The sequence below is a fragment of the Pseudophryne corroboree genome, chromosome 3 (genome assembly GCF_028390025.1).
Source record: "Pseudophryne corroboree isolate aPseCor3 chromosome 3, aPseCor3.hap2, whole genome shotgun sequence".
Lineage (NCBI taxonomy): Eukaryota > Metazoa > Chordata > Amphibia > Anura > Myobatrachidae > Pseudophryne > Pseudophryne corroboree.
Window position 1 is genome coordinate 230,276,497 of NC_086446.1, and position 14,231 is coordinate 230,290,727.

Sequence of the window (14,231 nt, forward strand, 5' to 3'; positions counted from 1 at the left end):
CCATAGATGTGTGTGTGCTCGGCTATGGAGCATGGGCAGTGCTATAAATGGCAAGAACTACTGGCTGCAACTTTGAATTGGCCCATGTTGACTAAAGTCTCTACAGTATGTATTCAAATTGTTTTACATTCGCCCTTATTCTATGTGCTCAACATACTACATATAACATTCAGTTTTGCTAGTATAGAAACCACAGCTAAATGAAAAATCTTTAAAAAATTAAGTCTAGAGAATGTTTCTTGAGGGAAATAAAAGAACAAGTAAAGATTATGAATCAAATTCACATTTATTAATACAGGAAAAAATAACATTATTACAGGATTGCTCCGAATCCGGCGGACCACCACATCCCAATACAACAAAAAAATTCACATTCCGGTTTGCTTACATCATTTGTCATTAAACAAATGATGAAACTGCTGAGTGACCAGCAAACGTTCTACATTTTATCAACATAAAATTGAAAAATAAACATCGGCAAACACCAAATGTCCATCCTTAGTATAAAGTCAAAACGCATAATCTACATGTACAAAACAAAGTGCTGCATAGCACCAAATAATGATTTATTTTCTTCCCTAGACAATGAAGAAAATGTATGTAACTGTAAGCAAGTCATACAGTAGTATTTCTGATGTAAAATAGCCCCCTTATAATAAAATAATGCACGGTATACAGCGGCCCTGGTGACTGGCCAGACAATATGGCAGTCATGGAAGATATGGACGAATCATAGTTCAGCCTGTGATTTCTCCTCTGGCTTGGCACAGAGACTGGGCATTTTATACAGTAAGCGTAATAACCTCTTGCGCATGAAAAGTCATTACTTTGAAAATGGCACACTAAGGGTAATTAATGAATGTGAAAAACTGAGGCGGTGCAAGCAAAAAGCAGGTGGGCATTTGAACCTAGTTTTACCAGCAGATCAAAGTGTTAAGATGCCATTTATTGTGGAGGGAATAATACGTAGCGCCGGCTGGTGGGAAAAGCTATCCATGTACAGGTGGATTGGAGAGTGCAGTGCACAATGTGCCTCATTCTGCATTCAGATACAGAAACAAGGTCTTATTTGTGGGATCATATGTATTCTAGTGAATTTCAATAGATGGAGAATGTTGTGATGAGATTTTCATTCAATGGGGACGCATGAAATCAGTGACCAATGATGTTTCTACCTGCATGTTTGTCTAGAGAAACTTCAAATGTACAAAATAAAATCCAATGCTTCTCCGCAATTTTCCACATTTGTAAAAGAACCTTACTGCATTGGGCAAGTGACAGAACCATCACATATTATTAAGTAGAAGGCACTTGATCCTCCTGGGCTTGAATGAGAGAAAACATTGCCCTTCACCTTCATCATGTCGACATCATCAAGTGGGTGGCACTATCACGTCAGATATGCGTCACAAGGGTACGTGGGACAATGGTGGCTTCACCTGCTTCAACTCCATTGCCATCGTGACCAGCATTTTTACTGTGTGACATGTCTAATTCAAATAATTATTGTGAATACGTAATGATTTGCACAGCCGACACTCTGCAGTGCTTTGTCATGTCATAATACAGGTCATATATGTGATAATCATATACTGTATACCTGAGTAATTGCACTACACTGTAGATCAGCTGGTTGACATAGGAGTTAAATAGGCCCAAAGACTCAACTATTACACAGTATAAATCACTGGAATGAAAAGATGAGTTTTACATCTAATATTGTATGTACATCTAATATTGGTCTAACAGTCTAGGTCACTACAAAGTTAATAAAACTGGATAGTCTGGCCCTTATGTGATTTACCTAATGAATGCCCATCAGCTAATAGGATTATACAATCAATGACAGCAGATGTCATGAAGAATGAAGAAGTAACTATGACTTCACTGGAACTGTATCACACTCCCATAGAGTATACCACCTTCTGTATCAACCGCCATTCTCTACTGATTGACAGCAGCCAAGCACTCAAGAAGATATTCCCAACATGAGCTGGAGAAACCTAGCAACAGGATGAGGAGCCAATCACAAAAGAGGAGCTTATTACCAGAGTAGAGAGTCAAACATTTAGGAGGAGGCCAATGCTGAGGAAAAGGAGCCAGTCACCATGTGGAGGAACGCAATCTTCAGTAATAGAAGCCCCTCTAACAATAGGTGGAAGTGGCAATCACAGCGGCAGGAGCCCATCCCCAGGGTGAGACCTTAGTGCCAGGAAAGTTAGCAAATCACAAAGAAGAAGCCTCAAGACATTCACTTGAGCCCAATGCCAATGACATCACTGAGGGGGAGAGTAGCAGCATTAAAACATCAAATATAATTTAGAGTTTCTTCAATTTAAATATATTTAAAAGTTTACTATATTTTATTTAAATACATATCCCAGTAAAATGATATTCATTGATGTTTTGGGAATTGGTATATGCACATAAAAGAGTATGTTCTAGGTCCAGTCAAGAGGTAGACATTTTTGAATGAATCACTGAACACAAATGAGGACTGGTTGTATTGCTTTGTAGTCCGTACATCCAGGTTCCAATATGCAGCGAATGATGATGACACCTGTGAACGTGAATGGAAGCCGTTTTCTAGGCTGCAGCTCTGTCTGTGCAAAGATCATGCTGGTAAATGAAGGATCACGCTCTAACATAACCTTTACTACAAGAGTTCCTGCTCGTCTTCATCTTCAGACCCTGACGGCCCCTGGCGGACCTCTTCATACCACTTGTTGGTCAGGCTTTTCATCTGAATGCGCCCATGGTGAAGATCCTGAATTAGAAAGCAGAGAACAACAGCTGGAATGTCAGACAAAGTAACAGATCTAGTTTTGTGATCTTCTTAATGGAAAACACCTCTAGATATGCAGTGCCTCATCTGCAGCCTTTATAAGTCAGCCCATGTCTCACTTCTATTCTAGATGTCTTTAAAACTGTCCTCAATTTTATGTTGGACATCTAGATATTTGGTATTTGTTGCAGCATCTTAGTGCTAGCTCAGGTCAGGTCTTTGGATTAGACTACAACGTTTCTCTCTGTATAATAGTGCATACAGGGACTAATTCAGGTTTGTACGCAATGCTGATGTTTTTGTAACAGAGCGATTATCTTCAGATTGCGCGTGTGGCGCGACTGCACTGCGCACACGCCAGGGTACCTTTGCAATCTTATTTTCTTTCCGAGGCAGCAGCTTCACTCGCAATGATTAATAGTTGTGTAACCTAGAAAAATGCAGCTGCATATGCATTTGTGTACAAACATGAATCAGGCCCACAGGTTCCTGACACTGCATGTAAGTGAGACGTTCTAATACAGATGATGCTTGTCACTATGTTAAAATAAGGGAGAAAACACATTCAGCAGTATTCTGATTATGCAAAAAGAGGATGACTAATGGCAATGTGTAAATGAGAGGAAGGAGACAGATTCAGCGGTATTCTGATGGTGTAAAAATCAGGATTTTGGTACTTACCGATAAATCCCTTTCTCCGATTCCACAGGGGACACTGGAGAGCAGTTACAGTAGGGATATAGTAGGTAGCAACTGGGAGCTGGCACTTTAAATATTAGCAATGTGACTAGCTCCTCCCCCCTCCAAGCCAGTCTACTAAAACAGTGCCCAAGGAGAGCTGGAAGAAACCAACGTTAAACAAAGGAGGTTAACAAAGTCACAGAAAACAAATACAACACACAAGGAGACGTGTGAAACAAACAACTGCAGCGAAGGTGAGTTGAACAAAAAAACAAGCAGTCACGCAGTGACAGGCAAGCAGACAAGTCAATGAGGCAAGAAAACAGCAACTGGTGGGTGTCCAGTGTCCCCTATGGAATCGGAGAAAGTGACTTATCGGTAAGTACCAAAATCCTGATTTCTCCTTCATCCACTAGGGGACACTGGAGAGCAGTTACAGTGGGGATGTCCCAGAGCTCCCCATTACTGGTGGGAGAGCGCTGAGAGCCCTACAAAATGGCACGGCCAAACTGCGATGCAGAGGCCGCAAAAGTATCAAATCTGTAAAACCTGATAAATGTATGTCGGCCCGACCAAGCGGCCGTGCAACATAAAGAAGCCATGGAAACCCAGCGGGGGCGTCCGCCAGCCCACGAGGGTCCCATGGAGCACATAGAGTGCAACGAAATGTAAGCAGGAGGTTCCTGAGAAACCACCAAAAAAAACCTGTTGGATGGGCAAACGGATCCAACGGCTAAAGTCTGTTTGGAAGCCGGCCATGCAGGACGAGCGGCATCGTACAGGACAAATAAGGAATCAGACTTTCGAATAGAAGTCCCATCCAAGATTTGGTACCTGGTGAATCCGCCAATAGGGCCGGAACCACAAGCGGCTGGTCAGGGCTGTTTCTAGCCAATTTGGCTCCCAGTGCGAGATTTCAAAATGCGAGCGCTCCCGGCAAGGGGACGTGGCTTCATTAAAATAGGCGTGGCCTCATTAAAATAGGCGTGGCCTCATCTGAAAAGACTACCTTACACACCAGTTTTTGACCTTGCACCAACAGATCATGGCCACCACAGGAAAAAAAAATAAGATTTTACTTACCGATAAATCTATTTCTCGTAGTCCGTAGTGGATGCTGGGGACTCCGTCAGGACCATGGGGAATAGCGGCTCCGCAGGAGACAGGGCACAAAAGCAAGCTTTTAGGATCACATGGTGTGTACTGGCTCCTCCCCCTATGACCCTCCTCCAAGCCTCAGTTAGGTACTGTGCCCGGACGAGCGTACACAATAAGGAAGGATCTTGAATCCCGGGTAAGACCCAAACCAGCCACACCAATCACACCGTACAACTTGTGATCTGAACCCAGTTAACAGTATGATAACAATGAAGTAGCCTCTAAAAAAGATGGCTCACAACAATAATAACCCGATTTTTGTAACAATAACTATGTACAAGTAATGCAGACAATCCGCACTTGGGATGGGCGCCCAGCATCCACTACGGACTACGAGAAATAGATTTATCGGTAAGTAAAATCTTATTTTCTCTAACGTCCTAGTGGATGCTGGGGACTCCGTCAGGACCATGGGGATTATACCAAAGCTCCCAAACGGGCGGGAGAGTGCGGGTGACTCTGCAGCACCGAATGAGAGAACTCCAGGTCCTCCTCAGCCAGGGTATCAAATTTGTAGAATTTTACAAACGTGTTCCCCCCTGACCACGTAGCTGCTCGGCAAAATTTTAAAGCCGAGACCCCCTCGGGCATCCGCCCAAGATGAGCCCACCTTCCTTGTGGAATGGGCATTGACAGATTTTGGCTGTGGCAGGCCTGCCACAGACTGTGCAAGCTGAATTGTACTACAAATCCAACGAGCAATAGTCTGCTTAGAAGCAGGAGCACCCATCTTTTGGGGTGCATACAATATAAACAGCAAGTCAGACTTTCTGACTCCAGCCGTCCTGGAAATATATATATATCTATTTTTAGGGCCCCGACAACGTCTAGCAACTTGGAGTCCTCCAAGTCCCTAGTAGCCGCAGGCACCACAATATGTTGTTTCAGGCGAAACGCTGACACCACCTTAGGAAGAAACTGGGGACGAGTCCGCAGTTCTGCCCTGTCCGAATGGAAAAACAAATATGAGCTTTTTTTAAGACAAAGCCCCCAATTCTGACAATCGCCTGGCCGAGGCCAGGGCCACAACATGGTCCCTTTCCATGTGAGATATTTCAAATCCACAGATTTGATCTGTTCAAACCAATATGATTTGAGGAATCCCAACACTACGTTGAGATCCCACGGTGCCACTGGAGGCACACAAGGGGCTGTATATGCAATACTCCCTTGATAAACGTCTGGACTTCAGGAACTGAAGCCAATTTTTTCTGGAAGAAAATCTACAGGGCCGAAACTTGAACCTTAATGGACCCCAATTTGAGGCTCATAGACACTCCTGTTTTCAGGAAGTGCAGAAATCGACCTAGTTGAAATTTTTTCGTGGGGCCTTCCTGGCCTCACCCACGCAACCTATTTTCACCACATGTGGTGATAACGTTGTGCGGTCACCTCCTTCCTGGCTTTGACCAGGGTAGGTATGACCTCTTCCGGAATGCCTTTTCCCTTAGGATCCGGTGTTCAACCGCCATGCCGTCAAACGCAGTCGCGGTAAGTCTTGGAACAGACAAGGTCCCTGCTGGAGCAGGTCCTTTCTTAGAGGCAGATGCCACGGTTCCTCTTGGAACAGACATGGTTCTTGCTGAAAGCAAATCCCATCTTAGCTCCCGAGGCCATTAGTCCTCTGTGAGCATCTCTTGAAGTTCCGGGTACCAAGTCCCTCTTGGCCAATCCGGAGCCACGAGTATAGTTCTTACTCCTCTACGTCTTATAATTCTCAATACCTTGGTTATGAGAAGCAGAAGAGGGAACACATACACCGACTGTTACACCCACGGTGTTACCAGGACGTCCACAGCTATCGCCTGAAGGTCTCGTGACCTGGCGCAATACCTGTCCCGTTTTTTGTTCGGGCGGGACGCCATCATTTCCACCTTTGGTCTTTCCCAACGGTTCACAATCATGCGGAAAACTTCCCGATGAAGTTCCCACTCTCCCGGGTGGAGGTCGTGCCTGCTGAGGAAGTCTGCTTCCCAGTCGTCCACTCCCGGAATGAACACTGCTGACAGTGCTATCACATGATTTTCCGTCTAGCGAAAAATCCTTGCAGTTTTGACCACTGCCCTCCTGCTTCTTGTGCCGCCCTATCTGTTTACGTGGGCGACTGCCGTGATGTTATCCCACTGGATCAATACCGGCTGACCTTGAAGCAGAGGCCTTGCTAAGCTTATAGCATTACAAATTTGCTCTTAGCTCCAGTATATTTATGTGGAGAGAATTCTCCAGACTTGATCACACTCCCTGGAAATTTTTTCCCTGTGTGACTGCTCCCCAGCCTCTCAGGCTGGCCTCCGTGGTTACCAGCATCCAATCCTGAATGCCGAATCTGCGGCCCTCTAGAAGATGAGCACTCTGTAATCACCACAGGAGAGACACCCTTGTCCTTGGATATAGGGTTATCCGCTGATGCATCTGAAGATGCGATCCGGACCATTTGTCCAGCAGATCCCACTAAAGAGTTCTTGTGTGAAATCTGCCGAATGGAAGCGCTTCGTAATAAGCCACCATTTTTTACCAGGACTCTTGTGCAATGATGCACTGACACTTTTCCTGGTTTTAGGAGGATCCCGATTAGCTCGGATAACTCCCTGGCTTTCTCCTCTGGGAGAAACACCCTTTTCCTGGACTGTGTCCAGAATCATCCCTAGGACCAGCAGACGTGTCGTCGGAACAACTGCGGTTTTGGAATATTTAGAATCTACCCGTGCTGTCGTAGAACTACTTGAGATAGTGCTACTCCGACCTCCAACTGTTCTCTGGACCTTGTTCTTATCAGGAGGTCGTCCATTTTCTTTGAAGACGAATCCTCATTTCGGTCATTACCTTGGTAAAGACCCGGGGTGCCTTGGACACTCCAACGGCATCGTCTGAAACTGATAGTGACAGTTCTGTACCACGAACCTGAGGTACCCTTGGTGAGAAAAGCAAATTTTGGGACATGGAGGTAAGCATCCCTGATGTCCCGGGACACCATATAGTCCCCTTGTTCCCAGTTCGCTATCACTGCTCTGAGTGACTCCATCTGGATTTGAACCCTTGTAAGTGTTCAAATTTTTCAGATTTAGAATCGGTCTCACCTAGCCTTCTGGCTTCAGTACCACCCTATAGTGTGGAACAATACCCCTTTCCTTGTTGTAGGAGGGGTAATTTTATTATCACCTGCTGGGAATACAGCTTGTGAATTGTTTTCAATACTGCCTCCCTGTCGGAGGGGGACATTGGTACAGCAGACTACAGGAACCTGCGAGGGGGGAAACGCCTCGACATTCCAATCTGTGCCCCTTTGATACTACTTGTAGGATCCAGGGGTCCTGTACGGTCCCAGCGTCATGCTGAGAACTTAGTAGAAGCGGTGGAGGGCTTCTGTTACTGGGAATGGACTGCCTGCTGCAGTCTTCTTCCCTTTCCTCTATCCCTGGGCAGATATCTTATAGTCAATAAAATACTGTCCCTGTCAAGGGTATCAATATTTTTAGTCAGGGAATCCGACCAAGCCACCTCAGCTCTGCACATCCAGGCTGAGGCGATCGCTGGTCACAGTATAACACCAGCATGTGTGTGTATACTTTTTAGGATATTTTTCTGATAAGCATGTGAGCGCCTTATCCACCCTGAGGGGTGTTTCCCAATGCGCCTTAACTTCTGGCGGGAAAGGGTATACCGCCAATAATTTTCTATCGGGGGAAACCCACGCATCATCACACACTTCATTTAATTTATCTGATTCAGGAAAAACTACAGGTAGTTTTTTCACCTCACACATAATACCCTTCTTTGTGGTACTTGGAGTATCAGAAATATGTAACACCTCCTTCATTGCCCTTAACGTGTGGCCCTAAAGGAAAATACGTTTGTTTCTTCACCGTCGACACTGAAATCAGTGTCCGTGTCTGGGTCTATGTCGACCGACTGAGGTAAATGGGCGTTTTTACAAGCCCCTGATGGTGTCTGAGACGCCTGGACCGGTACTAATTTGTTCGCCGGCCGTCTCATGTCGTCAACCCACTTGCAGCGTGTTGACCTTATCACGTAATTCCATAAGTAAGCCATCCATTCCGGTGTCGACTCCCTAGAGAGTGACATCACCATTACAGGCAATTTGCTCCGCCTCCTCACCAACATTTTCCTCATACATGTCGACACACACGTACCGACATACAGCACACACATAGGGAATGCTCTGATAGAGGACAGGACCCACTAGCCCTTTGGGGAGACAGAGGGAGAGTTTGCCAGCACACACCAAAATGCTATAATTATACAGGGACAACCCTTATATAAGTGTTCCTCCCATATAGCATTTAATATATATGTATATCGCCAAATCAGTGCCCCCCCTCTCTGTTTTAACCCTGTTTCTGTAGTGCAGTGCAGGGGAGAGCCTGGGAGCCTTCCCCTCAGCCTTTCTGTGAGGGAAAATGGCGCTGTGTGCTGAGGAGAATAGGCCCCGCCCCCTTTTCTGCGGGCTTCTTCTCCGGAGATTGTGAAGTCTGGCAGGGGTTAAATACATCCATATAGCCTCAAGGGCTATATGTGATGTATTTTTCGCCATACAGGTATTCTACATTGCTGCCAGGGCGCCCCCCCCCGCGCCCTGCACCCTCCGTGATCGCTGTGGGAAGTGTGCTGACAGACAATGGCGCACAGCTGCAGTGCTGTGCGCTACCTGAGGAAGACTGAAAAGTCTTCTGCCGCCTGGTTCCGGACCTCTTCAATCTTCAGCATCTGCAAGGGGGTCGGCGGCGCGGCTCCGGGACGAACCCCAGGGCGAGACCTGTGTTCCGACTCCCTCTGAAGCTAATGGTGTCCAGTAGCCTAAGAATCCAATCCATCCTGCACGCAGGTGAGTTGAAATTCTCTCCCCTAAGTCCCTCGATGCAGTGAGCCTGTTGCCAGCAGGACTCACTGAAAATAAAGAACCTAAAAACTTTTTCTAAGCAACTCTTTAAGAGAGCCACCTAGATTGCACCCTTCTCGGACGGGCACAAAAACCTAACTGAGGCTTGGAGGAGGGTCATAGGGGGAGGAGCCAGTACACACCATGTGATCCTAAAAGCTTGCTTTTGTGCCCTGTCTCCTGCGGAGCCGCTATTCCCCATGGTCCTGACGGAGTCCCCAGCATCCACTAGGACGTTAGAGAAATATATATATATATTATGCCATACACCGCAATGCCCTTGATACATTAAATCCCCATTTTACGCATTACGCAGGAAAGTGTCCCCATTTTACGCATTACGACAGGCAAGTGTCCCCATTTTACACATTACGGCAGGCAAGAGTCCCCATTTTACACATTACGGCAGGCAAGAGTCCCCATTTTACACATTACGGCAGGCAAGAGTCCCCATTTTACACATTACGGCAGGCAAGAGTCCCCATTTTACACATTACGGCAGGCAAGAGTCCCCATTTTACACAGTGCGACAGGCAAGAGTCCCTATTTTACACAGTGCGGCAGGCAAGAGTCCCCATTTTACACAGTACGACAGGCAAGAGTCCCCATTTTACACAGTGCGACAGGCAAGAGTCCCCATTTTACACAGTGCGACAGGCAAGAGTCCCCATTTTACAAGGTACGGCAGGCAAGAGTCCCCATTTTACACAGTACGGCAGGCAAGAGTCCCCATTTTACACTGTACGGCAGGCAAGAGTCCCCATTTTACACAGTACGGCAGGCAAGAGTCTCCATTTTACACATTACGGCAGGCAAGAGTCCACATTTTACACAGTGCAGCAGGCAAGAGTTCCATTTTACACAGTACGGCAGGCAAGAGTCCCCATTTTACACATTACGGCAGGCAAGTGTCAAGTGGGGGGGGGAGGGGGGGGGAGAGGGACTAACATTTGCAGAGGTTCTTCCCGCTCTTCGGGCCACCTCTACCTCCTCGCGCCGGCCGCCTCCTCCTTCTAATAGCTTGGCTCCCCCTCCTCTTGTTATCAGTACTACGCTCTGGGGCGGAGTTTCACGGAATTACGCAATTGCGTCGTGGCGTCACGACGCAACCATGTCATTCCGCGAAACTCCGCCCCCCGAGCAGGAGTACTCGGGAAGAGGGAGAAGGGGGTAACAAGGACCCGCAAAGTGCCGCGGCGGGCGCCCCGTACAGTTGCACGGCTCGCCCACCCCAAGAAACGGCACTGTGGCTGGTTGATGTGAAAATCGTAAACCACTGTTGGGAGAAATTACATGAGCATGAAGCACTGCTCTAACCTCATGAAACACCAGGTAAGGAGGTCGGCAAGAGAGAGCTCCAAGTTCCGACACCCGTCTGGCCGAAGCCATAGCCAGGAGAAGGACCACTTTCCAGGTGAGATATTTAATCTCCACTGACTCAAGAGGCTCAAACAACGGAGACTGTAGAAAAGAGAGGACCAGGTTTAGGTCAAACAGAGCCGTCGGAGGTCGAAAGGGTGGTTGGATTTGGAGAAACCCCTTGAAAAAAGGTCTGAACCTCCGGAAGCAAAGCCAATTTTTTCTGGAAGAAAACCGAAAGAGCAGAGACCTGAACCTTCAGAGAACCAAGTCTCAGTCCGGCAGAGAAACCTGCCTGCAGAAAAAGGAGAAGGCGGGCTAATAGAAACAAAAATGTAGGAGACAACCCCCGTCGTTCACACCAGGCCACATAGGCCTTCCATATGCGGTAGACGATGTGACAGACTTCAGAGCCTGAAACAGGGTAGGTATAACTGTAAGAGGAATCCCTTTCCGCCTCAAGATGGCCTTCTCAAGAGCCACGCCGTCAAACGTAGCCTGCGTAAGTCTGGATAAAGAAAATGACCCTGTTGTAGTAGATCATCTCGGATTGGTAGGGGCCAAGGCTCCACTATTGACAGAAGGTGGAGCCCTGAGTACCAAGCCCCGCGTGGCCAATCCGGAGCCACTAGGAGGACCAGTGCGTATTCACTCTTTATACGTTGCAGAACCCGAGGCAGCAACGGGAAAGGAGGAAGAGATAAATGAACTGGAAGTCCCAAGGAGCCGTTGCTTCATAGAGCAGGAAAGAGGCAGCTGGTGGTTTAGGCGGGATGCCATGAGGTCGATCTGGGGATGGCCCCACCGTTGGACCAGCTGAAGAAACACTTGAGGATTGAGAGTCCACTGTCCTGGGTGCATATTTTGGCGGCTGAGATAATCGGCCTCCCAATTTTCCACCCGTGGAATGAAGATTGCCGACATGGCCAGAGCGTATTCCTCTGCCCAGAGTAGGATATTGGTGACCTCTCTCATCGCCGCACGGCTGCGAGTGCCGATGTATGCCACTGTCGTGGCGTTCTCGGACTGAACTCCGACGGCCCGACTCTGGAGCAAGTGATCTGCCTCAAGCAGGGCGTTGTATACTGCTCGCGTTGTACACTGCTCGCAATTCGAGTATGTTTATCGGGAGAGTGGATTCTAGGGATGACCAGCGCCCCTGAAACTGGTGTTCCAGGGTCCAAACCCTGAACCGTTTCCCTTCAAACAGATGAGTCGAATTTTAGCCACCAAAGAAGAGACAACCTTGCCTCACCCTCTGATGAAGAAACAAATGAGACCCGGACCACTGATGTAGGAGACACAGCTGGAGAGGCCTTGAGTGGAACTTCGTATGGAAGGGCCTCGAACGCCGCCACCATCTTCTCAAGGAGACGTATACACAGATACCCGACGGTGGTGAAGTACCAACATCACCAACGTCTGAAAAGATCTTGTCCTAAGGAAGAAATACCTTCTGACGTATAGGATCATCCCCAGGAACAGTAACCGTTGTGTGGGGCATAAGTGAGACTTTGGGAAGTTCAGGATCCATCCATGCTGAATCAGAAGGTCTTGGGTTATCCGGATATTTTGAAGCAACTGGTCTGCGGAGTGGGCCCAGATAGGGGACAATCGTCACACCCTGCATGCGAAGAAGGGCCGTCATGATGGCCATGATCTTTGTGAACACTCTGGGGGCTGAAGAGAGACCGAATGGAAGGGCCTGGAAGTGGGAGTGAGTGTCCCTTATAGCGAACCGGATGATGTGGAGGCCAAATGGGAACATATAAATAAGCGTTCTTGATGTCCAAGGACGCCATGAACTCGTTCTGCCCCAAACCTGCAATTACCGATTGAAGGGACTCCATTCTGAATCTGAACACTCTCAAGAAAGGATTGAGATCCTTTAAGTTCAGAATCAGTCTGGCTGAACCCTCTGGCTTCAGCACGAGAAAAAGGCTGGAGTAGTAGCCCTGTTTCTGTAGATGCGGAAAGGAGTCTTTGGACAGCATTCCGTGAGGCGACACTCCTGTCGTCGGAAGCTGGCAAACCCATGGTGAAGAAACGCTGAGGCGGTTGATGTTGAATATCGATTTTGTACCCGTGGTGATGAGATTTCAAACCCAGGCATCTTGGCAGGATGTTGCCCAGATGTCTTTGAAGTCCAGATGAGCTCCCACTCTGGGGTCCCCCAGGTGAGAGGGAAGCCCGTCATGCACTGGGCTTAGTGGCAGACTTACCATCCTGCTGGCTGAGACTGTGGAACCTCTGCCTCGAGAGCCACGGGTGACTGAAGCATCTCCCCGGGAATGGCCTCTAAACTTGGAAAGGACACGAAAGGCACCGAATAAGTCCTGCGAGGAGCTGGAGCAGCAGTAGGGAGATAAGTCAACTTACCCCCAGTGGCTTGAGAAATCAAAATGACAAGTTCCGTACCGAACAGGACCTCTCCTGTTAAAGGTAACGCCTCCACTGGCCTCTTAGATTCAGCATCCGCTTGCCACTGTCGTAGCCAGAGAGCTCTGTGAGCCGAGATAGGCAGGGCGGAAATTCTGGCTCCGAGGGTACAGATGTCCTTGGAGGCCTCACAAAAGATACAACGCTGATTCGCAAATATGTTCAGCAAGAGGTATTAGCTGTTCAGAAGGTAAATCCTCACCCAAACCTGAGGACAGTTGGTCTGTCCAGGTTTCCATAGCTTTGTTGACCCAACAACCTACTGTACCTGCGCCGGGCGATTTAAAACTCCCACTGCTGAGAGTCTCCTTTCTAATGGTACCCTCAACGAGGTGGCCCCCGGAACCGGCAAACCCGGCTTCTTGGACAGACGAGACACTATGGGAGGGTTCTCAAATAGCTTTCTGCTATCTGCAGAAAAAGGGTTACCTGAAATTTTGTATCCGGATGTTTCCAGGCTGTAGTTAGGAGCCCCTCCAGCTCCTCCGAAACCGGAAAAGTAGACGTCACCCTTTTGGTTGGTGCCGAACAATGAGGGACGTGAAGTACCGTGATCCGGCTCTTCAACCTTCAACACCAGACAAAGAGCTGTAATAAGTGCCTGAATACCTTGAGAGACAGGTTCCTCTGAAACATGTTCGTCACCTGAGTCTTGTACGTACTCCCCCCCTCTAAGAGAGGCATGACTTCAGAGTCCTGTAAAACTGATGTTAGCCACCTCCTTTTTGAATCCTGTGGAGGGGTTAATAAGGACGGATCATGGCATTGGAGAGCCCTTCAAAGGATCTTGCCAAGCTGTTGAGATCTGGAAGCTTCTCTATCCTGTCGAGAATCTACCAGTTCTTTGGTTAACAGTGACATCACATCAGTAAGCTGAGTAGTCCAAACAGGAGCTTCCTGCAGCTGCGGTGA

General features: G+C 47.7%; 1 protein-coding gene across 3 annotated transcripts in view; it reads right to left on the reverse strand.

The window, feature by feature from the left end:
* Window positions 1-267: 267 nt before the first annotated feature.
* The window catches only part of SLC9A8 (solute carrier family 9 member A8), a 182,036-nt gene continuing 168,072 nt past the window's right edge, over window positions 268-14,231 (reverse strand). For all 3 annotated transcript variants that reach the window (XM_063958882.1, XM_063958884.1, XM_063958883.1), the window contains exon 16: window positions 268-2,767. In XM_063958882.1, the coding sequence (XP_063814952.1) occupies window positions 2,657-2,767 (111 nt within the window). In that variant the 3' untranslated portion in view covers window positions 268-2,656. The remainder of the gene's footprint in view (window positions 2,768-14,231) is intronic.